The following is a 22,112-nucleotide window of genomic DNA, read 5'->3' as shown; positions in this document are numbered from 1 at the left end:
GTGTCACAGATAAAGGTGGGGGTTCCCTTGGGGTGTGGGGCGGCCTGAGCGAGGGGCCTGTGGTGGTTTGCAGGCCGGCCACGCCCCCTGGCAACCCAAGCAGAGGCCCTGGTATCTGGAATTTATTTTTCTTCTACAATTGAAACTTTGTAGCCTGGGGCGGCAGCCATTTCTGGGGTGGCAGCCATTTCTGTGGCAGTTAATTCATCTTCTACAATTGAAACTTTGTAGCCTTAAGTGGGTGAGCCTGGCCAGGGTGTGCAGAAAGCTTTGCTTCCCCTGTTGCCACCGGCAACCCTGGCCTGCTCTCTCAAGCTCCATTCTGCCGCCATTTGTTTGAATTTGTTTACCTTCTATAATTGAAACTTTGTAGCTTGAGTGGAGGCTTAGGCCTGCAACGGCTATGGAAAGCTTGGCTTACTCTGTTACCTGGGAAACCTTGCTCTCTGTGGCTGTAGCCATCTTGGATTGGGGTTAATTTGAATACGCGCCCTGATTGGCTGGTGGGCGTGGCTTGGCTGGTGGGTGTGGCTTATGTAGCGGAGTGATGGCTAATTTGCATATTACCATTTTATTAGAGAGGATGGTAATTCCTCTAAGACTGTTTTTCTTGGCAAAGTATCCCTTTCCTGGGCCTTAGAAACCTGCTGGCCTTTTAACAAAACTGCTGTGTGGTGATCACAGCATCTTTCTCTTTTGCAAATGTTTTACTTAATTGTTTAATCGGATTCTGAAACATTGAACTCATCTCTTAATCCTGGATTCTCGTTTGTTACCTGATCTGAGGTAAAACGGTGCACACGGGTGAGTGACTAATTTCCTTACCAGCAAGTCATGACTCTTTAATATGTTTTGAGCACAACTTTTTAGTGTTATAATAACCTGGAGTTCTACATCCTTTATATACTTTTTAAGGGTGGGAGGTGACATTTGAAGAACAAGGGGGGATTCCACGGTGGAAAGAGAGCATGTACATGTGTAGAAACACTAGGATGTGTCTATGCTGAGGTCGGACCCTGACATTTTTAGGCTAGAACTGATTATAAATCTTTTATCTTTTCTTTTCTTTTTAATCCTCACCTGAGGATTAAACTGAGGCATTACCTGTCAGGAGTGGCTGCTCTGATGTGGACCGTAAAATAGATGATTGTTCCAGCATTTCTTTCTATCAGCATTTATTTCACTACTTTCTCCCACCTCCTACCCCATAATTCTTAGAAAAAAATATGATGTAATAAATGAATGTGTTTCTCTAAACATATTTCTTCAGATTTTTTGACATGATATTTCTAATAAAATTCAGGTATGCAAAAATGAACTTAAAATTATTATTTAATTGTTTAGGAAGATCTGTCTTCACTATAAAAGATAAGGGGGCATTTAGCTAAGCATATGTCTTAGGTAATCTTGGCTTACCACTCCAAGAAGAGTTTACCACAAGGTGACAAATATTTCATTTATAAGACAGTATTCATAAGAAGAATCTGATCCAAGCACTGAAATAATATTCTTTGATTTGAAATCTTGAGGATACAGAAATAATTTTACAGTGTCTTTCTATTGATAAATGTGATACATAATTATTGAGAGCCTCCTACATGTTAATAACTGGCAAAAATGCAAAGATAGGGAGGACATAGTCCCAATTTTCAAGGCCATCACTATCATGACAGGAAATGAAAGTTGTATGAAAATGACTATACTACATGAGAAAATACATCAAATGTCCTAGGAGAGGTATAAACACAGTGTTTATGAGGAAATGAGCCAAAGAAGGCATGTGAGAAATAACAGAGATGATTTATATTGTGTACTTGAGAAATACAACTTCCTCCTTTAGACCATAAGCTTCATGAAGGTAGGGAGCATGTCTCCTTCATACACCCATCTTCTACAGTACCTGGCACAGAGTAGGTCCTCGATGAATGCTTAATGGTGGGAAAGAAATTAGCCTCAAGTATCTACTCTGTGTTAGGTCTTTTTCTGGTTGATCTTCATAACAAGCCACTGAAGGAGAATTCCTTTAGGTGCTCCTCCTACCCCTTTCTCTCTTTTCCCCACCTTCTCTTTAAACAAAATGAGGAGGGAGCTGAAATCATGGCTCAAGGAGCAAATGGACTTGAGTTCGGCTGGAACATTAGCTGTAGAATTAGTGCTGCATTCAAGCATAGGCTCTGCTACTTAATAGTTATGTGATCTTAGGCAGGGTAATTACTGGTTTCAGTTTCCTGCTCTTTAAAAAGTCGTTTAAAAAAACCCACAATAACACAAAAAACGACTCATAGAATTGTAATGAGGATCATATTAGATGAGGTCTATGAAGTGTGTAGTTCAGTGCTCAAGACTTAAAATGGTCAGATCGTGTTAGCTGTTAATCACGCTGCTTTGATGCTAATGTAAAACAAGAAGTAGTATGAGCTACTTCACTGATTTACTTTAAGGACTACATTGAGATTATGTGCTATTAATGTGTAAAAACCTTTGTTACCTTATAATAGATTCAGTAAGGTCCAAGATTATTCTGTGAGAAGATTTGTGGTGGTGAAGGAGAGTTAGGAGATCAAAGAGGCTGCAAGTGTAGAGGTTACTAGACCGGGCAAACTGGATTGAGGATCAAAGGACAGTGTTAAAGAGTAGAGACATGCTGTAAGATAGCGAAAAAGGGTGGGAAGGAAGAATGAAAAAAGGAGGAAGAGGATACAATCTAGGAAATTAAGAGTGAAGAAAAGGAATAAAGTATAACGTATAAAGTTATGAGGATCCAAATAAGAGATATGACTGTTCAGAGAACAAAAGGAGCCATCTTGAGGTTGAAGAAGAATCAATTGTGTAGACCAGGTGTGGGGAGCGTCCGGCCTGAGGACCGTATAATCATTTGGTCTGGCCCTGCCAAGGCATTAGGGGCGAGTTAATTAAATATTTGATCAAATATAGCAGGCTAACTTTTAAGTTGATAAATTTGTATGGACCTTGAATGTTGTTATAAATATTCAAATGGCCCTTGGCAGAAAGAAAGGTTCCCCATCCCTGGTGTAGACAGAGTATGCAGAAGATCATTTAGAATGCCTCCATTTACCCGGTTGTAAACTGGAGGTATTAGCATAAGCTTCAGGAATAAGGAAGTTGTACTGTACTAGGTTTCACTTGAATTCACCCTCAGATATTTAAGGAGATCAGAGAAAAGGCAAAACTGGGCAAGGAGGTGTGGGCTGACAAGGAGGTTGAGGAGACCTGCTTAGGAGCCACATATACAATGTGGTACACAGTAGGGAGAGGGGTGAGATGTGGCCCGGAACCAGCAGAACGGAATGTGAAGTCTCAGGAATATGCAGAGAAGAACATCTTGGGTTATGAGCTTCTTTTGCTTTGGCAGGCATTTGATTTGAGGCATCAAAATAGTGGCAGAGCACGCAGTTTAAAGGCTCCAGTGTCAGATGGGACATAACCCACATTGTCATCTGTGCAGTTGAGGGAGTTACAGGGTTTGTAATAAAGTTTCCACTTCTTGTTTCAGAAGCACAGAAATATAATAATTTGAGGAGTGCCTTTTGGTGTCACATTAGGCCAGATGTAGAAATGATAGTATAGTGCCCAAAGGATAATGATTATAGATGGAATCCTCTGTTGAGTATTCTCTTGGGTTATTTTTTATTTATTTCTTTTTTTGTCATCTGTACAAATTCACAAAGGAAGAAAACACACATTACTAATATTTTTGTTTTTAAAAAGGCTATTTTGGGCTATTAACTTGTGATATGTTCAAGTATCTTCTGAATATTGGGCAACAGGTCATTTGTATTTACAGCTTAAAATTTGCAAAGTGATCTAAATAAGAATAGCGAAAATTCATGACTAAAATGAGAATGTGCCTAGTTTGGTAGTTGTGCCATGATGATTCTAAATGCAGACTCTCTGCATGAGGTGAATTTTACTTCAATAAGCATAAGTTCAGCCCTAACCAGTTTGGCTCAGTGGATAGAGCATTGGCCTGCGGACTGAAGGGTCCTGGGTTCGATTCCTGTCAAGGGCATGTACCTGGGTTGCGGGCACATCCCCAGTGGGAGGTGTGCAGGAGGCAGCTGATCGATTTTTCTCTCTCATCGATGTTTCTAGCTCACTATCCCTCTCCCTTCCTCTCTGTAAAAAAATCAATAAAATATATTTTTAAAAATAAGCGTAAGTTCAAAACAGTTAATCATATCTTAAACTTCTTAGCTGGAAATCACATTCCTTAAAAGCAGAGGTTGTGTTTGCTGTGTTGAATCTCAGAATACATAGTGCCTTGTATATTATATTAGCTTAAATATTTTTATATTAGTAAAAACATATTTACTAATTGATCAAGAGTATGGGTGTTTAGTCAATGCTTATTGAACCAAATGTTTCATAACTACATTTTTGAAAGGTATGATTTTTTTTCCTGTGACTGTAGACATGGTTGAAAGAGCAAATCCATTACCTACTTAAAATTTTTCATTAACTACCTATAACTTCTAGAATAACATCACAAATCATTCCCATAACACCTGGGGCCCTCTGTGTTAGACTCTCATTCCCTGAGCCTGGCCCCCCAAAAGGCATCCTAGGGCTTTGATGGTACACCTGCCTGTTGTCCTGGCTGTCTGAATACACTTCCTTATCCTTATTGGGCAACTCCAATGTCCCTCAAAGACTCTCCAATACTTCCTGTTTTGGAGGCAGGGACTGTATTTTCTATCTCTATATTTATCACCGAGCAGGTGCTGATCTATACTGGGTGATCAGTTAATGTTTGTGGAGTTGAATGAATGTGTATGCATGACTGGAAATTCTTTACATAATATTGTGTGTATCATTGAATTGCCTGATATTTGAAAACGCAAATGTATTTGAGATTGCTTAAAATACTGACACTTCATCAGAGTCTAGCTTTAACATTTTGAAAAAGTAATCCTTCTTGAAAGAGACTCTCCTTGAGAACCTACAAAGCTCTGTGACTTACCTGTCATATATCAACTCTATAATGACACTACAATCAGAATAAAGTGCCAATACCATTATTAAAAAGGTCCTTTCAGTTGGCAAAATGGTGAGACATTTGGCTGGCCTCATCATGTTTTTAATTAAACGTTTTCTTAATGTGCAATAATGAAAAGTGCTGGGAGTGGTTATCTGTTTGAGCACATCCACAAAATTGCTAGCAGAGTAGCAGGATTTTGTTCCAAGATGATGGGTCAGTCTGAGTGGGGCTATTTTCCAGCTTTAATGACACCACAGTATAGGCATTGTGTTTGAGATTATTATTTTCTGCAATTGGTTTCTAAAGAATGATTCTTTAAATTCAGATTATACATTGATGTAATTTGTGCTTAAGTACAGTATACCATAAACTAGCCAAGCCAAAACAAGATAATTAAAAAAAATGTCTAGGAAATATCATACTGTGAAACTAAGAATAAAGACACAAAAAACAATTAGTTACCTGTATATAGTTATAAGATTTGAGCTAAAAGAGTGTTTTAAAAATAACACATTTGAATTGATATTTAATTGAATTTTCTTCAGAATGATCTTCCTGGTTAGAATAGTTTTTACCAGAAGGAAAGAAAGTAGACAATGTTTTCAATATATTTATCTTCTGATAAATGTCTAAGGAAATATTAGTAAGAAATGATGGCAGTTTAACATGATTAGGTTGGTGTGAAATTGTATCATTTTCACAGAGATTGTAATATTCTCTTTGATACCAGATTGACACATTAGCAGATTTTTTTAAAAAAGAGAGAGTATTTGTCTATTTGTCTGGGAATACAAAGAAGATTGAGGCCAGATGAATGGAAAAAAATCTAATCTATACTAATAATAGAGGGATATGCAAATTGTCTGGGATGCCATCACAGTAACAGTAATGACCAGCAGGCTGCCTGGGGCAACCAGGCTGGCAGGGGGGGTTAGTGAGGGACAACCAAACAGCTGAACAGCAGGCTGTGTGGGGCAACCAGGCCAGCAGAGGGGGGCGTTTGGGGGTGACCAAGCCAGCAGGGGGGGGGGCAGTAAGGGGCAACCAGGCTGGCAGGCAGAGGTGGTTAGGGGTGATCAGGCTGGTGTGTGTGTGGGAGGCAGTTAGGGGCAATTAGGAAGGCAGGCAGGTGAGCAGTTAGCAGCCAGCAGTCCCAGATTGTGAGAGGGATGTCCGAGGGGTCCTGGATTCGAGAGGGTACAGGCTGGGCTGAGGGGACCCCCCACCCCCCGTGCACGAATTTTGTGTACCGGGCCTCTAGTTCATTATAAGATAACAATAAAGGAAATAAAGGCCAAAGGAAAAATAAACTGTTTTTAGCTGAAAGGAATTTGAGGTTAAATCTAAAATGTGTGATAAATATGAGATTATCTTCTCACCATATTTTCTGATAGTTATTGCTGAGGAAACCAGCATTTTGAGCTTAATAAAGTGCTAGCTATATAAAAGTGTATAAAATACTAGAGGCCTGGTGCATGGATTCGTGCACTGGTGGGGTCCCTTGGTGTGGCCTGTGGGGATCGGGCAAGACTGGCAGTCCAACGCTGCCTGCTGCTCTTGTCTGCTGCTCCCACTCCCACTCCCGCTCACGCTGACCCCACTGCACCTGCTGTGTGCTGGTGCCCATCAGTCCCGATCCAGAGGCTCGCACTGCTGCAGCAGCACTCACCAGCCGTGAGCCCTGCATCTGGCACCCGTTGGTCAGCTGAGCAGCGTTCCACTGTGGGAGTGCACTGACCACCAGGGGGCAGCTCCTGCATTGAGCGTCTGCTCCCTGGTGGTCAGTGCGCATCATAGCAACCGGTCGTTCGGTCATTCGGTCGCTTAGGCTTTTATATATATAGGTAGTGCATACTTTGTAGATCTCATTGGGGAGGTAAGACAAGATGAAAAGAACTCCATGGAGTAATTAATAGGTAATATTTGCCTGAAACTTGGAATTTGTAATGTAGTTTTACATACCATTTTGTAAATTTAAAAAATACATTTCTGATTTCATTCTTCTTTTGGCGTTTCCTTTGGCTTTACCTGTAGAAGATAGGATTAACTCTAGGATTGTGATTATTTTATAGCTTTACTTCAGTTTTTTTTTTTTAATTTTCATTTATTTATTTTTTCTGTTAATCCTCACCCGAGGATATTTTACCATTGATTTTTTAATTTTTTTTATTTTTTTTTTTAGGGAGAGTGGAAGAAAGAGGGAAAGACAGAGAGAAACGTGGATGTGAGAGAAACACATTGATTGGTTGCCTCCTGCAGGTGTTCCAACAAGGCCAGGGCCAGGCCAGGGAGGAGCCCGCAACCCGGCTAGGGCACTTTACTTCAGTTTTCTCAACCTTTCTTATGGGTCCTATTCCCCTGATCCTGACAATTCTTTTATGATCCAATATTTCAGCAATACCTCCTGGGATACTGTCCTCTGAATTTGCAATGATTTTGCTTATTTTAATTTTCTAACATCTAAAGTACATGACTTATTATGGAAATAATACAGATTCTGACATTTCTAGGCTAGAACTGATTGTAAATGTTTTATCTTTTCTTTTCTTTTTTAAATCCTCACCCAAGGATATGCTTTAGAGAGAGAGAGAGAGAGAGAGAGAGAGAGAGAGAGAGAGAGAGAGAGAGGAAGAGAGATTAGTTGCCCCTTGAACACACCCCAACTGAGGATTGAACCTGAAACCTAGGTATGTGCCCTGACTGGGAATCGAACCAACCACCTTTTGTTCTACAGGAGACACTTCGCCAGGGCTAAATGTTTTTTGTTAAAAAATATTTTCATTGAGCCAAAACCGGTTTGGCTCAGTGGATGGAGCGTCGGCCTGCGGACTGAAGGGTCCCAGGTTCGATTCCGGTCAGGGGCATGTACATTGGTTGCGGGCACATCCCACGCAGGGCGTGTGCAGGAGGCAGCTGGTTGATGTTTCTCTCTCATCGATGTTTCTAGCTTTCTATCCCTCTCCCTTCCTCTCTGTAAAAAATCAATAAAATATATTTAAAAAAATATTTTCATTGATTTCAGAGAGGAAGGAAGAGGGAGAGAGATAGAAACATCAATGATGAGAGAGAATCATTGATCAGCTGCCTTCTGCATGTCCCACACTGGGGATCCAGCCCGCAACCCGGGCATCAGAATCCAACTGTTACCTCCTGGGTTCATAAGTCAATGCTTAACTACTGAGCCACGCCAGCTGGGGGCAGGGCTAAATGTTTTATCTGGTTGTCAGATCATATGACCTGACTTCTGGTTAAGAAAATATGGTCACCTTATCTCTTTGTGGCCTCCACTCCTTACCTCTCATTTAGTCACTAAAACCTTTAACTGACTTTTAACTTTTCTGTTACATATTCTATATATTCAGAATATATAGTTATATATTATATTCTGAAATTACACTTTTAAAGGTAACCTTATTGTCAAATCTAGTGGTCTTTTTTCCAGAGGTTAGTTTTCATTAACCTCTATTCAATTCTATTCATTTGCCTTTCTTCTTGAAATGTCTAGGATTCTAGAGACCTGGGAATTTAGTTCTTTTCCAATATACTATTATTCTTTGTCTCCTTTCATGAATTTTCTTTTGCCTCCCACCATCCCATTCTTCTAAATCTGAAATTGTTTACTTTCTTATGGGCAGCTGGAGCCGCATAGATTTCTTTAAGGCTCAGGAATATTCTTTTTGTATGTCCACTTCGTCTTACTTCTAGGACTCCTCCAGGCCGAAATTATTGCCTTCTCCCAAGCTTTAGTTCTATTTATACCTTCTTCCTGAAACTTGCCTTGCCCATAGTAATTTATTTTCCTTTAAATTCTCAGGCATTTGACCCTCCCTACCCCATACTATTAATAAACTGTGTTAATGTGTCACTTCCTAGTTAGAGTGCAAAATCTTTGAGGATAAGGGCTGTACTTCAGGTTTTGTTTTGTTTTGTTTTTGGTTTGCTTGGTAGAGGACAATGAACATAATTCTCAAATATTTGATTGAAAAAGGCACAATACTTTCTATGGTTTCAATACAACACAACTAACACGTACATCTTGTTTAGGTGTGCATATTAAATTATTTTCTTTTCTTCTTTCTGGCTTCTGATTATAACTGGCAATTCTTTTTATAAAGGTACCATATGCAACATTTTAGAAGTCATAACGGAATTAAAAGTTCGCAAAAGCCGGCCTATAGGAGACAGCGGGAATGGATATTTACAAGGCTGCTACATTGTGCCAGACACTGCTTTGCATTGTGAATATTTTTTTCAAAAGACTCAAGAAACTGAAGTCCAGGGAGGTTAGTTAATTTATCCAAGATTCCACAAAAAGTAAATGGCTGTGCTGAGTTTCAGAAACCTAGGTCTGTCTGGTTTCAAAGGGCAAGGCAGTTTTACTATTGGATGATTGTTAGAATTAAATGACATTCTTTTTTTAAAAAAAACTATGCACAGTAGTTGGCATTCAACAAATGTTGCTGTCACACACTTCTGTCTGGGGGTTGGGTATACTTAAACAAGAAGGGGAAAAAGTTGGCTGAATTAATTATACTTTCCCCCTCCTGTTAGTTTTCCTTAACCTCTATTGAGAGTTTCTAATTCTAAGAAAGATTGTTTGAGCCCAGCCTCTGTGGCTCTGTAGTTGAGCGTGGACCCATGCACCAGGTTAGTCAGAGGTTGTGCTTGGATTCTGGTGAGGGCACATGCCGGCTGGATTCCCTGTTGGGGGCATGCAGGAGGCAGCCAATGGGTGTTTCTCTCTTTCCCTTACTCTCTCTGAAATCAATAAAAATTTTCCATAAACACAAAAACAAACAAAAAAACACACTGGGATTTAGTGAAGGTGTAACTGCAACCAATGTTTCATTAAAAAAAAAAAAAGAAACACTATTTGATTACAATAATCTTTTGCCCTTCTTCATGCTGCGGATAGAAAAATATACCTGGCAATATTTCAAATTATGAATATCATGTAACAAATTATACTTATAAAAGAAAAAAGGGATTTAAAAATTGTCTTATAGGAAGCCACTCAATTATTCCTGTAAAATATAATTTATTTTGTGCTTCGGGTTTTTTTTTCCCCCATGAAGAAATGCGGCTTCGCAAGGAACTTTGCAAGGTAAATTGCGGAGTCCTGGTAGCAGCCGGGCCTGGGAAGGTGGAAAGCCAGGGGATCGCTACCTCGCCGCCTCTTTTCCTTGAGGTCCCCCAGAGCCTCAGCTCTGCAGCCCCGCCTCGCCGCCGCGGAAAGTGGGGCAACCAGGCTCACTTTGCCGGTCAGCAAACTCTTTGTATTCATCCGAGGCGCCCAACCAAACCAAACCCCTCCCAGCTGTCCCCAACTTGAGCGCGGAGGGTTAACCGCAGTCCCTCCGGCTTCCTCCGACATCCGCCCGCCGCACCTGGATGCGGGCGGCGCGCGACCTCCGGCCGTGACGTCACCGCACCTGGCACGGGCCCGCGGGCCGGGTGGCGAGCCGGCACCCGGCGGGGCGGGAGGGCCAGGGAGTGCGAGGGAATCTCGCGAGATTTGCCTCCTCCCGGGCCCAGCTCCCGACACCTTCCCGGCCTCGGTCCGCGTCTCCACCTCAGTCTTGGGCGTCGCGCTCGCACTGAACGGCGCGCATTGAAGGGGAGGCGCGGGGCGGGCTCCTCGGCTCGGCGGGTAGGAGCCAGCGGCCTAGAGGAGCCGGCCGGTCCCATCCCCCGGCGGGAGCCACGCCGGGTGGGAAAGCCGCTGTGTGGGCGGGCGGGGGCGGGCCAGGCGCCAGGAGCCGCCGCCGCCTCCCCCTCGCCGGCCGCGCCGACGGGACTGTCCGGGGAGCGCCGCGGGCAGATGGAGGCACCTCCTCGCCCCGCCTGAGCTCAGGAGGGGCAAGAGCGGGGCGCAGGGCCCGCCTCCGGCCGCCAGAGCGGCGGCGCGAGCAGCTGGAGGAGGAGCGGCAGCGCCGGGCTTCTCCCCGCGGGGGCCCCCAGCATGGGTAAGAAACGGGGGCGCTCCCCACCGGCCGCCGGCCCAGCCCGGCCCGGCCCATTCGGGAGGGCGGTGTCCCGGCTTGGTCTCCGCGCGGAAGGGACGGGGGGCGGCCACACCGAGCCTTCCCCCCGCCCCTGCGTCCTGCCGGCCACCTTGCTCTCCCCGGGGAGAGGGTAGTCGGAGGGCTCGCGGGTGCGCCTCGCGCCCCCCTTCCCGCCTTTTCCTGCTCGGGGAAAGGTGAGGGGGGAACGGGGCGCCCGGGCGCGTCTCCTCGCCCACCACCCCGCTTGGCTCAGCTCGAGCTGCCCTCTCCCCCCGGTCCCTTCCTCTCCCCCCAGGGGGAAGGGTGATCGAAAAACCGGACAAAGTTACCCTTTCAACTTCTTGATCTTCTGCGAGGCTTTTACAGTTCACTTTTGGTTGGGAAAGGCAATCCCCTCGGTTAAAAACTCGCCAGGGATGCCTCAGGGACCGGGAAGCTTGAGTATTTGCTCCGTGTCTACCTAAGCGAGCCTGTTGGCATTTAAATATTAAATCCCCGAGGACTGGGTTGGTTGGGGTTTGGTAGGATTTGTGTGTTGAGCCCTTTGAGAAGCAGTTTCCTGTTTGGGAATCTAGACTTCCTTGCTAGAGGAGGGAAAAGGACAAGGCCTTATATGTTACTTACTGTATGCTTTCAAAGTTTTGTTCGGATCTAGGGAGAGCAGTGCGCGGTGCAGCCGGGTGTGAAAGGGAGTGTTGCTGAGCTGTGGAGCAACTCTGCTGATAACCAAGTGCCGCGATCTCCCTCGGTCCTTTAAAAATCAAAAACAGTTTGAAAGAGAACTGCTTTAAAAAAAAAGAAAATCAAAGTGTGCCACCTTAAAGCATACGTTGGCGTCACCATAAGGCATAAGCATATTCTGCTGTCAGCGTAATCTTGATTTGGGTCTTGGACAGTAAATGAAAGAGAGTGCTGTCACTTCTTGCTGTTGAGGAGAGTTGGAAACTGCTTCCTACGGACACACTATTAACCTAAGTGAATAATTTATGAAACTAACAAATGATTTAGAAGCAGGACATCTACAAAATCCTGCTGATGTGGCTCCTCCTTGCCCACACATTGCTTTGTGGGAAATGCTCGAAGCATAGTGTTGATAGGCACTCACCTTGCTCTTCTGTGTTTTCCGAGGCCTGCCACTTTCATGTTCCCCCACCTCCCTCTAACTTTCAGGTGACTTTTGTACACAAAGTGCTCTTAAACCCAGAAACAGTAAAACCTTTGGTATTTGGAACTTTCAGATGAATTCCTTTCTAATGGTTTGGTTGAGCTTATTGGGTCATTGAGGGATTATTCCTTTAAGCACCAAATTATAAAATCACTTTAATTGCTTTGAATGAAAATCATACTGAAATCAAATATGTCATTCTTTTCTGTCTTGAGTGGGAGATGCAGAATGTAATTAATCTTCTTGATGACTTAGGGTCATAGTTTCAGGTCTGTCAGGTACTGTCATGCCTTGAGTATCTGTTGATTGTATATAGGCGTGTTGATCAGATTCCTTTACATTTTGATGTTATTTAAGTACTTTTCTGCTTTGCTGTTGGGTGTGCTTGTCAGTGAGATCAATGTCCCCCGTCCCAACTCTGTTCTCTTAAATTTTCTACAAGTGTGGAGATCATGCTCATATTTGTAGTTCTGTATAAAGGAAAAATAAAGTAGACCCTTAGGTAGTGTGTGAGATCCTCTCTTGAGAAAAGGAAATGAGTATCAATACTTGGGTATTGGAGTATCTATTTTGATTGTCCAGAGGTCTTTTCTTAGTGACTTTTTCATTGTGTTCTGGTTAGATGAGTTGCCAAATTATCTTGGTAAAGTGAGATTGCTGCATACTTTCACTTTGACAACCCAGAATGTGTTTCTGGAAGGTTGATTTATTGGGGCATATGTCGTTAATTTTTAAAGGTATTTGCCAGACATTTCCATATGAATGTATACTTTAAATTTATTGGTCCTGTAGTAATCATATTAAAATTATTAAAATCATTTAAAGGGCGCTTCCTCTTATAATAGAAATCTCATTTGCTTGGTTATCAGCAATCTTTTTTTATTCCTCAGGCTTTAGGATATTTTTTACATTAATTCTAAAGAGGGTGGAAGGGAGGGGGAGGGGGAAAAGAGAGAGAAGGGAGGGAGAGAGAGAAACATTGATGTGACAGAGATATGTCCATTGGCTGCCTTCCACATGTGCCTCCTGCACACCCTGATTGGGGCGGGATTGGACCTGCAACCCAGGTACGTGCCCTTGATGGGAAAGTGAACCCTCGGGTGTGCAGGCTGGTGCTCTAACCTTTGAACATGCCCACTAGGGTAGCAGTCTTTATTTCTTAAGCTTTCAGATGACAGCTTAAAATATTTACATGGTATTTTATTTGGTTTGTCACAAAATGAAAAAATCTTTAATTTCTTTGTTTTGAATTTGAAAACATTTAATATAAAAAAATTATAAAACATGGATTGCTTTTGGTTCATTCCATATTACCAATCAAAAATACGTACAAGCCCTAGCATGTGTGGCTCAGCTGGTTGAGTGTCATCCCATGCACCAAGATGCATGCGTCCAGGAAGCAGCCCATCGATGTTTTTCTCATGGAATTCTCTCTCTTTTTCCCTTCCTCTCTAAAATTAATCAAAACATATTTTAAAAAATAAAACAATGCCAGTGTTCTAAAAAATTTTTTAAAAAATAATACAGCATGTGTTGTTGTTTTTTAAAAAATACCTTCAAATTTTTATTGCTACATAATCCAAATTTGTTATTTTTTTCTCCCTTCCTTAATCATGGAACATCCTCCCCTATTAATTGTATTTTAAGTGTGATAACTGTTTAATTTTCTAATGTATATGAAGAAATGGTGTTTTGTCAAGGGCCTGAAGGTAGGCAAGGAAAGAGCTGTAATGATTCTTGATTTGGATGAAAATAGGACAGAACTGCAAATCTGCTTCCTAGGTAAACTGGTAAAGCAAGTTGTGAGAGATCTGAAAGTTTTAGTTTGTGTTCTGAAAAGAAAGGGTGAATAAAACCTAATATATGACTGAAAGTTAGGTAAATTGGGTAATCATGATGATTGAGCTATGACTTGCTTAGTTGAAGAATTTGATATCCACTACTACTAGGCAGATTGACCTCAAATAGAACTTACGTCTTTTTAGATGGGGGAGAAAACTGGTCTGGAAAGTCTGGATGGAGGTTCGTCCATATATATCTACTGCGGGGGCCTGATGCGGCGGGGGCCAGGCATGGCGGGGATCTCCCTTTTCCGCGTCCCGCGCAGAAAGAGAGATGAACGAACCGGTTCTAAGTGGAGGCGGGCAGGGATTGAGAAATATTAGAAATAAAGAGAGGAGACACAGAGATAGATTTGAAAGCTGGGGCTGGGTGGATCTTTCTGTGCCTGGCTGAGGCCACAGAACAGATCCAGACTGCAAAGCTGAGGCTTTATTTATAATCAGGGACAAACAAGGCAATTAACAATGTTCTTGTAAGTTTCACTTGTTTTGGCAGCACTTGCTGCCCCTCCCACAGCCCACTAGCTACCCAGGAAGGATCTAGGGATCAGTTACAGGATCAGGCTTAATTATGCTGGGAGGGTTCTGCCTTCCAAAGGAACTTGTTTGTGACCCTGCCACAGGTCAGTCAGAGGCTTAACCCTATAACCGCTCCCTACATCTACAGTCAGCTTGTCAGCATGAGGGATATGTGTAGCAAAAGGTAGTGTGTAGACAGATAGATGGAGCAGGACAGCTTGGTGAGGGAGTGGGGTGGTTGTTGGTAGCAGGCACTAAGTAGCAGTTCAGATTGGTATCTTGGGGGAAAGGGAAGGATGTGGGGTTTGGTAGTATATAGGCCTTGAAGACCTAGCCACAGGGAAGCAAAACCAGAGAGAGTCCAGGTTTCTTGTGAGAGATACAAGGTAGATATTTGTTTCCAGGATGAGCTTGGTTATTGGAATTATTTAAGATAGAGGCACGGTGCACGAATTCTTGCACCAGTGGGGTCCCTCGGCCTGGCCTGCAGGATTAGGCTGAAACCGGCTCTCTGACATCCCCCGAGAGGTCCCAGATTGTGAGAGGGCGCAGGCCAGGCCGAGGGACCCCATGGGTGCATGATCAGGGTCAGGGAGGGATGCAGGAGGTTGGCCAACAAGGGAGGGACCGCGGGAGGGCTCCAGGGCCTGTCCGGCACATCTCACTCAGTCCCGATCGGCCAGACCCCAGCAGCAAGCTAACCTACCGGTCGAAGCGTCTGCCCCCTGGTGGTCAGTGCATGTTGTATCGAGCTGTTGAGTGGCCTTAGCATATCATTAGCATATTATGCTTTGATTGGTTGAACCGACAACCAGACACTTAGCATATTAGGCTTTTATTATATAGGATGAGCCAAGCAGTAAAACTGACAGGATGTTGGACTCCTGTATTTTTTGTCTTGGGACCACATTAGTTGTCTATTAGTAGTTGGATCTATAAACATGATATAAATGGTCCTAGATAAGTGGAATGAAATGAGATCATCTATCTAAATGTTTGAGGATATTCCCTGGTCACAATTTAGCATTCCCTTTGTGCATTTGGTCCCAGGACTTAATGCCTGCTTTTTCTTTGCTGCTGTCTATTTTTCACATGAGTCAACTCCTTTCAGACCCAGTGCAAAGCAGATTACAAAGTTTCAGCATACCCTTCCGTTTCAGAAATAAGCACACAATCTTTAATAGTGTCAAGTATTCATAACTGCCAACATAATAAACAAGCAAGTAGGCATAAGAAACTTGAAAGTACTAATTGTTGTTCCCTTGATTTCACTGAAGTGGTGTTGACTGGGTATTAGAAAGACCTATTTGGTGTTTTTTTTGGTAGTATGTGCTTGTCCTTTTCAGTCCTTCCCCACGTCATTTCTTCCAGCTTTCTTTAGGTTTATGTTAAATGTTCAAACTTAATAGAGTAATTTATTACCATTATTAAGCAGATAGAATCTCTTTCATAATCTTACTGGGGCTTTTCTGTCCTGAGACCTTGCTATATGTAATACTTATATTTTTCAGTCATAACTTTGGCTTTTAGCCCAAGTGAGGTAGGCCTTTTCCTTTGGGCTTCAAATGTTTCCTCCTTTGGAGTAAATTGACATTACTTCTGGTTTGTTTTGGATTTTGTTTTAATTTCTGAAGGTCTCAGGTGTCTGGGTGTTCCACTCTCTCACCGTTTTCATTCAGCCAAAAATATAACTTACTAGTTGTTTGTATATAAAGGAGCTATTACTCTAAGAAGAAACTCTCCTTTTAAAAAAGTAATTATTCTAAATTTATATCTAGCCTAAGATGTTGATCTAGTGTCAGATATGGCAGTGTTATGGATTCATTCTTTCCTAAAACCTACTTGTGCTATGTCAGTCCTTCCCAATGCCTCCAAGTAGACTTTCATCTCATAATCTTTCAATTTTTTTATACTTTGTTAAACTTCCCATCATGATCACATTCTATTTCTCAACTTATTTATAAGACAGATGACTGAGATGGAATCCTAAATTCCAGTGTCTATTTTAGTGCCACTTAGTTCAGGTTCTTTTTTGATGGTTCAGTGTTCAGGTAATTGCAAGAGAGTGACTGTGTGGCATCTAACCACTAGGAGTTTCTAGTAGAAAAATACTTTAAGCATAGTAACATAACAAACAGTTACCACCAACACTGAGAGAAAGTTTCTATCACATCATTAAGGAAAGGAGCATTCGATGAGAGATTAATGAAGAAGAATTTGTGTTGTTATGAGCAATGTGATTAATGCCATGCTAGACATTAAGGGACTTAGGACAAATTTAAATTTTTGGTGCATCAAATGGTTTACAGAAGTATTGGGGGGTTGGGTATATTATTAGAATAATCTAGATTTTTAAAAAAATTTTCCACAACCCCTGAAAACTGATATAAATGCTTTTGCCTCTCTTTCCCTCCATTTGTTGATGAGTGTCATGAATGTACGGGGATAGTTTACAGTGTTGAGATAGGAATAAAACTTAACAGGTGAATCATTAGAAATCCAAACAAGAGAGGAAATATATGGTACATTAACATATGCCAAGTCAGATATGTTAAAATGTACTAGGAGTAACATAAGGAAGATGAGGATATAGATTCCTACATTGAAAGATAAGTAGGATTTGTTCATCTCTCTTTAGTTTGACCAGCCACATAGTGAGTACTTGGCATAGCCAAGATATCTTTTTTTTTCTACTCCTGTCACTGAATCTCTAGAGTGAAGCATACCTTTAGTTGAACTGATGTCTTTAAGATCCTTATACTTAACTATTCAAACTGTCTTAACTTTCTTAGTATCCATCAGTGCCCCAGAACTGAAGCCAAAAATTTACCCAACATCTAGACTGACTTTATTAACTATAACAATGTCATTCCTAGAGTATTAATTTATCATGATCATTATAATAATCAAGTGCCAAATTATTTGTTTTGGATCATAAGTTTAGAAGTTTATATATTTGTGAAATTAAGACTACATATTCATAATGTTTTTAGGAAACATTTAAAGTTGGTCTTTCAAATGTATAATCTTTCTGTATTTTGTAACTTAATTTATTGAGAAATGTGTTTTACTGATATCAAAGTTTTTGTATTAGATTTCCATTAAAATTTCTGCTCTGCTGCAGTGGGTTGTGCTCTGATGAGTATTTTATCTTGCTATATTGGAGTGTGTATGTGTGTTTGTGCACTTGTATGTGCTATTTAAGATGAAGATTCCATTTTACTTACCTACTAATTAGACCATTCTTATCAAGCACACTTTCTGAAGCAATTTAAGAAAATTACTTTAAATAATGAAAATAGGTCTGTTGAGAGTTCAGAATTTTCAGAATGAATGTCAAATGGAAATGTAAAACCTTTGCCAAGAAAATTTCCTAAATTTCTTATCCTGTATAATCCCATATAATAAAAGGCTAATATGCTAAGTGTCCGACCATCTGATCAACCAGTTGCTATGATGGGCACTGACCACCAGGGAGCAGATGATCTGACCAATAGGTTAGCTTGCTGCTGGGGTCCGGCCAATCCGGACTGGGCGAGACAGGCCGGACATGCCCTGGAGCCCTCCCGCAGTCCCTTCCCCGCCCCAATTGTGCACCAGTGGGGTCCCTTGGCCTGGCCTGCGCCCTCTCACAATCTGGACCCCTCAGGGGATGTCGAAGAGCCAGTTCCGGCCTGATCCCCGCAGGCCAGGTAGAGGGACCCCACCGATGCACGAATTTGTGCACCGGGTGCACTGGGCCTCTAATAGTCTATAAAATTCAGTTGAACTTACTTATTTTTAAATTTTATTTATTTTTTAAAATTTTTAAATATTCAACACAAAATAATCCCTCCAACTTACTGAGGTGATTGACCACGTCCACAACGAAATCCTGGAATTTGGCTGCTAACCCAGCCCCAGCCTCAGCTTTCTTGTTAGCACCAGCAGGCACAGCACTCCTTCTGTAGTCTGTAGATGTCTCTGTTGGCTTCCTCTCATGTGACTCTTGCAGGTTGCATATCCTCCAGACCTTTGAGTCTTGGCCTGTGAGTCTCAGGCCAGCTATAGGCAAAGTGGCAGGCAAAATCTCGGGGCAGGGTGGAGATAACCAGGGAAATACTGGATGCCCTCATTGGTAAGGTAGCAGTAATAGTGTCTCCAGGCAAACATTGTGATTTGAGAGACTGCATGACCTTCATGACATGAAGATTAGGCACATTCTTGTCTGCAAGCTGGGAGTATTTAAGCATGTGAACATCATTCTTCGCCACCATCACTTCCTCCTTAAAAAGGAGTTCATAGTCCTAGCCGGTTTGGCTCAGTGGATAGAGTGTTGTTGGCCTGTGCACTGAAGTTTCCTGAGTTGGATTCCTGTTAAGGGCACGTACCTCGGTTGCAGGCTTCTCCCCAGCCCAGCCCTGGTTGGGGCGCGTGCAGGAGGCAACCAATTGATGTGTTTCTCTCACATCGATATTTCTCTCTCTCTCTTTCCCTCTCTGTTCCACTCTCCCTAAAAATCAATGGGAAAAATATCCTCAGGTGAGGGTAAAAAAAAAAAAATATATATATAAAATAAATATATTTTTTTAAAAAAGGAGTTCATAAATGGCAATCTGGTTTTTTTGGGCATTAACTTTGCAATGACTGTAGTGTCTGGGGCCAGAGCTGAAAAGAAAGGGACCAAAAACCCAATTGAATTTATAATTTAGAAGCTCATAGTTTAAAGCCAAAATAAAAACTCTTTTTTTAAAAATATTTTTTTATTGATTTCAGAGGAAGGGAGAGGGAGAGAGACATAGAAACATCAGTGATGAGAGAGAATCATTGATCGGCTGCCTCCTGCACGCTCCACACTGGGGATTGAGTCCTGCAACCCGGGCATGTACCCTGACCAGGAATTGGGAATCCGTGACCTCCTGGTCCATAGGTCAATGCTCAACCACTGAGCCATGCCAGCCAGGCTAAAATCAAAACTCTTATTGTTCTCTTTATTTCATATGTAATGACCTTACTTGCTCTGAGCTCATTGATGCCAGAAACTACATCACTTGTTTTATTCTATTTAAAAAATTTAACACCCTTAATAAATAACAAAAAATTGAGAGCCTACTATGTGTTCACTAAGTCAATATTACTTTCACTAATTTCAATAGTACTTTAATTTGAAATAGTTGGGAAGAGGGGATCAATTTAATGAATAATACAAAATTTAAATATATCGAAATATGTCCACCTAAACCAGATTAACAGAATGCTGCCTAAGTGGAGCTCCTGTTTCAAGTTGGTGGATGAGGTGTATCATTTTAAAAAGAAACTCTTTAATCCTTTCTGTCTGACTCACTGTGGCTCTTTAGTCCTTTTAGTAGAAAGTCAGTGATCTGGGACAGTGGTCAGCAAACCGCGGCTCGCGAGCCACATGCGGCTCTTTGGCCCCTTGAGTGTTGCTCTTCCACAAAATACCACGGCCTGGGTGAGTCTATTTTGAAGTGGCGTTAGAAGAAGTTTAAGTTTAAAAAATTTGGCTCTCAAAAGAAATTTCAATCGTACTGTTGATACTTGGCTCTGTTGACTAATGAGTTTGCCGACCACTAATCTGGGATATTAAGCATCTTGTAAGGTGGATCTGCTGATTGCCTACTCCATGTATGTTACATTGATGTTACATCTAGTAAGTAAAGTAAAAATTACTGATTTTGCAGATGAGACATTTCTATATGACTATTTTATCATGTTAAACAAATTTAGGCATAAGAATTAATTTGCTTAAAAATGTTTGTCTAATAACTTGAACAGTGTTGGTTGAACTGTAAAATTATATTATCTTCAGTGGGTGCTGCAAAGCAAGTGTACATATGTTCTTTGAAGTATACTGAATTGATAAATTACATACCAATAAGTTTGCTAGTAGCTATGTTAAACAAAAAGGAATAGGTGAAATTAGTACATTATTTCAAAATATATGTAATATGTTATTAATGAGATAGTTTACTTTTTTTCCCCTGGTTTTGAAATCTGGTGTGTATTTTATAAAACATCTTGGTTTGGACTATTCACAGTTCAGGTACTCAGTATACACCTGTGCTCGTGGTTAGCAGCTGAACAGTGCAGTTTTAGTTTTAGAGTGTAAACTTTATAGATTTGTGTGAATCTAAGAAGCATTTATGAAAATATTTTTAAAGTATTATACAATTTTAAATTATTATAAGGAATTGTACTGTTTTATGGTTTGTTAATGATAAGCCGTTTTTGTCCTTATTTGATTAATCCTGCATTAAATATTTAATTAATGATAATTTATTATAATTAAATAGCAAGTATATTTTGTAATGGAAAAAATGTTCAATTTAGTGTATTACATATAATAGGCCTGGAGTTTATTTCATTCTGTTTTCTAAATAAAATGTGGTTTTGGGCACTTGGCCTATTTGTGTGAGAGAATTTGAGGCCTTTGAATGGCATTTGGATTGTTACTTGAAAGTATAATTTGGCCTTAATAATAAGAGAGCTGTTCTTTCAGTTTAGAATGCTTATCTTTAGAAATAAGTAAGATTAAGAGTCACATTTTACAAATAAATGAATGCTGTTGGCCAAAAGCTCAAAAGGAGAACACAAATAATTATTGGAGTATGTTAGTCCTCAGAAATGATATGGGAAAACATTCAGAAGCCTGTCAGTTGTAAACATAAAATTTTGGCCCAGCCAGCATGGCTCAGTGGTTGAGTGTTGACCTATGACCAGGAGGTCACAGTTCGATTTCGGTCAGGATAAATGCCCAGGTTGCGGGCTCGATCCCCATTGTGGGGTGTGCAGGAGCAGCAGATCTATGGTTCTCTCTCTTCATTGATGTTTCTCTCCCTTACCCTACCTCTCTAAAATCAATAAAAGTATATTTAAAAATTTTTGAACAGATCTTTCTGATGGAATTGTTACAGCTAAAGGGTTTGTATCTTTTATTAGCTTTTCAGTGAGCTCTATGATATGAAAAAATTCTGAAGGACTGTTAATAGCTATTACGTGATTTCTTCCCCACAATCAAACATTTCTACTTCTTTTTAATCAGTCATAGCCCATATTAATTGTATTTTCCCCAGAAAAATAGTTAGAATTTTATCTTCTTAGTAAATACTTTGGTTTAAATTTGGTAAATGTTTCTTTAAGTCTTTATCAGCAAAGACAAAAGCACTCAAAATAAAAAGGTGGGCAAGATTCTTGAAGAACTTCTATTAATATTTCTTTCATGGCAGGTCTGCTGGCAATGAGTTCTTGTTTTTGTTTGAGTAAAATATTTATTTCTCTTTCACTTTTGAAGGCTAATTTCACTGGAAATAAGCTAAATTTGTAGTTATTTTTCTTTCAATGCTTTAAATAGTTTACTTCACTCCCTTCTTGCTTGAGTGTCTGAAGAGAAAGAAGCTGATGGAATTTTTATCCTTGTTCCTCTCTAGGCTTTTATCTTGCGGTTTCTTTCAAGATTTTTCTCTGTCTTGGATTTTCTGTAGTTTGAATATGGAATACATAGGTGTAGACTTTCCTACATTTATCCTATTTTGTGTTCTCTGAGCTTCCTGGATATGTAGCTTGGTGTATGTTATTAATTTTGG

General features: G+C 41.0%; 1 protein-coding gene and 1 pseudogene across 2 annotated transcripts in view; one reads left to right on the top strand and one right to left on the bottom strand.

Moving 5' to 3' along the window:
- Nucleotides 1-10,468: 10,468 nt before the first annotated feature.
- CD2AP (CD2 associated protein) overlaps nt 10,469-22,112 on the top strand; it is a 109,604-nt gene continuing 97,960 nt past the window's right edge. The window contains exon 1 of the mRNA XM_079780212.1: nt 10,469-10,965. Within this exon, the coding sequence (XP_079636338.1) occupies nt 10,962-10,965 (4 nt within the window). The 5' untranslated portion in view covers nt 10,469-10,961. The remainder of the gene's footprint in view (nt 10,966-22,112) is intronic.
- On the bottom strand, nt 15,050-19,538 carry LOC307105386 (small ribosomal subunit protein eS10-like; annotated as a pseudogene). The gene is made up of 2 exons: nt 19,524-19,538; nt 15,050-18,815 (listed from the first exon to the last, which is right to left on the bottom strand). The product of its transcript is annotated as a small ribosomal subunit protein eS10-like (transcript).

The sequence above is a fragment of the Cnephaeus nilssonii genome (genome assembly GCF_951640355.1).
Source record: "Cnephaeus nilssonii genome assembly, chromosome: 9".
NCBI lineage: Eukaryota > Metazoa > Chordata > Mammalia > Chiroptera > Vespertilionidae > Cnephaeus > Cnephaeus nilssonii.
This window is presented reverse-complemented; position numbering and strand designations above follow the sequence as displayed.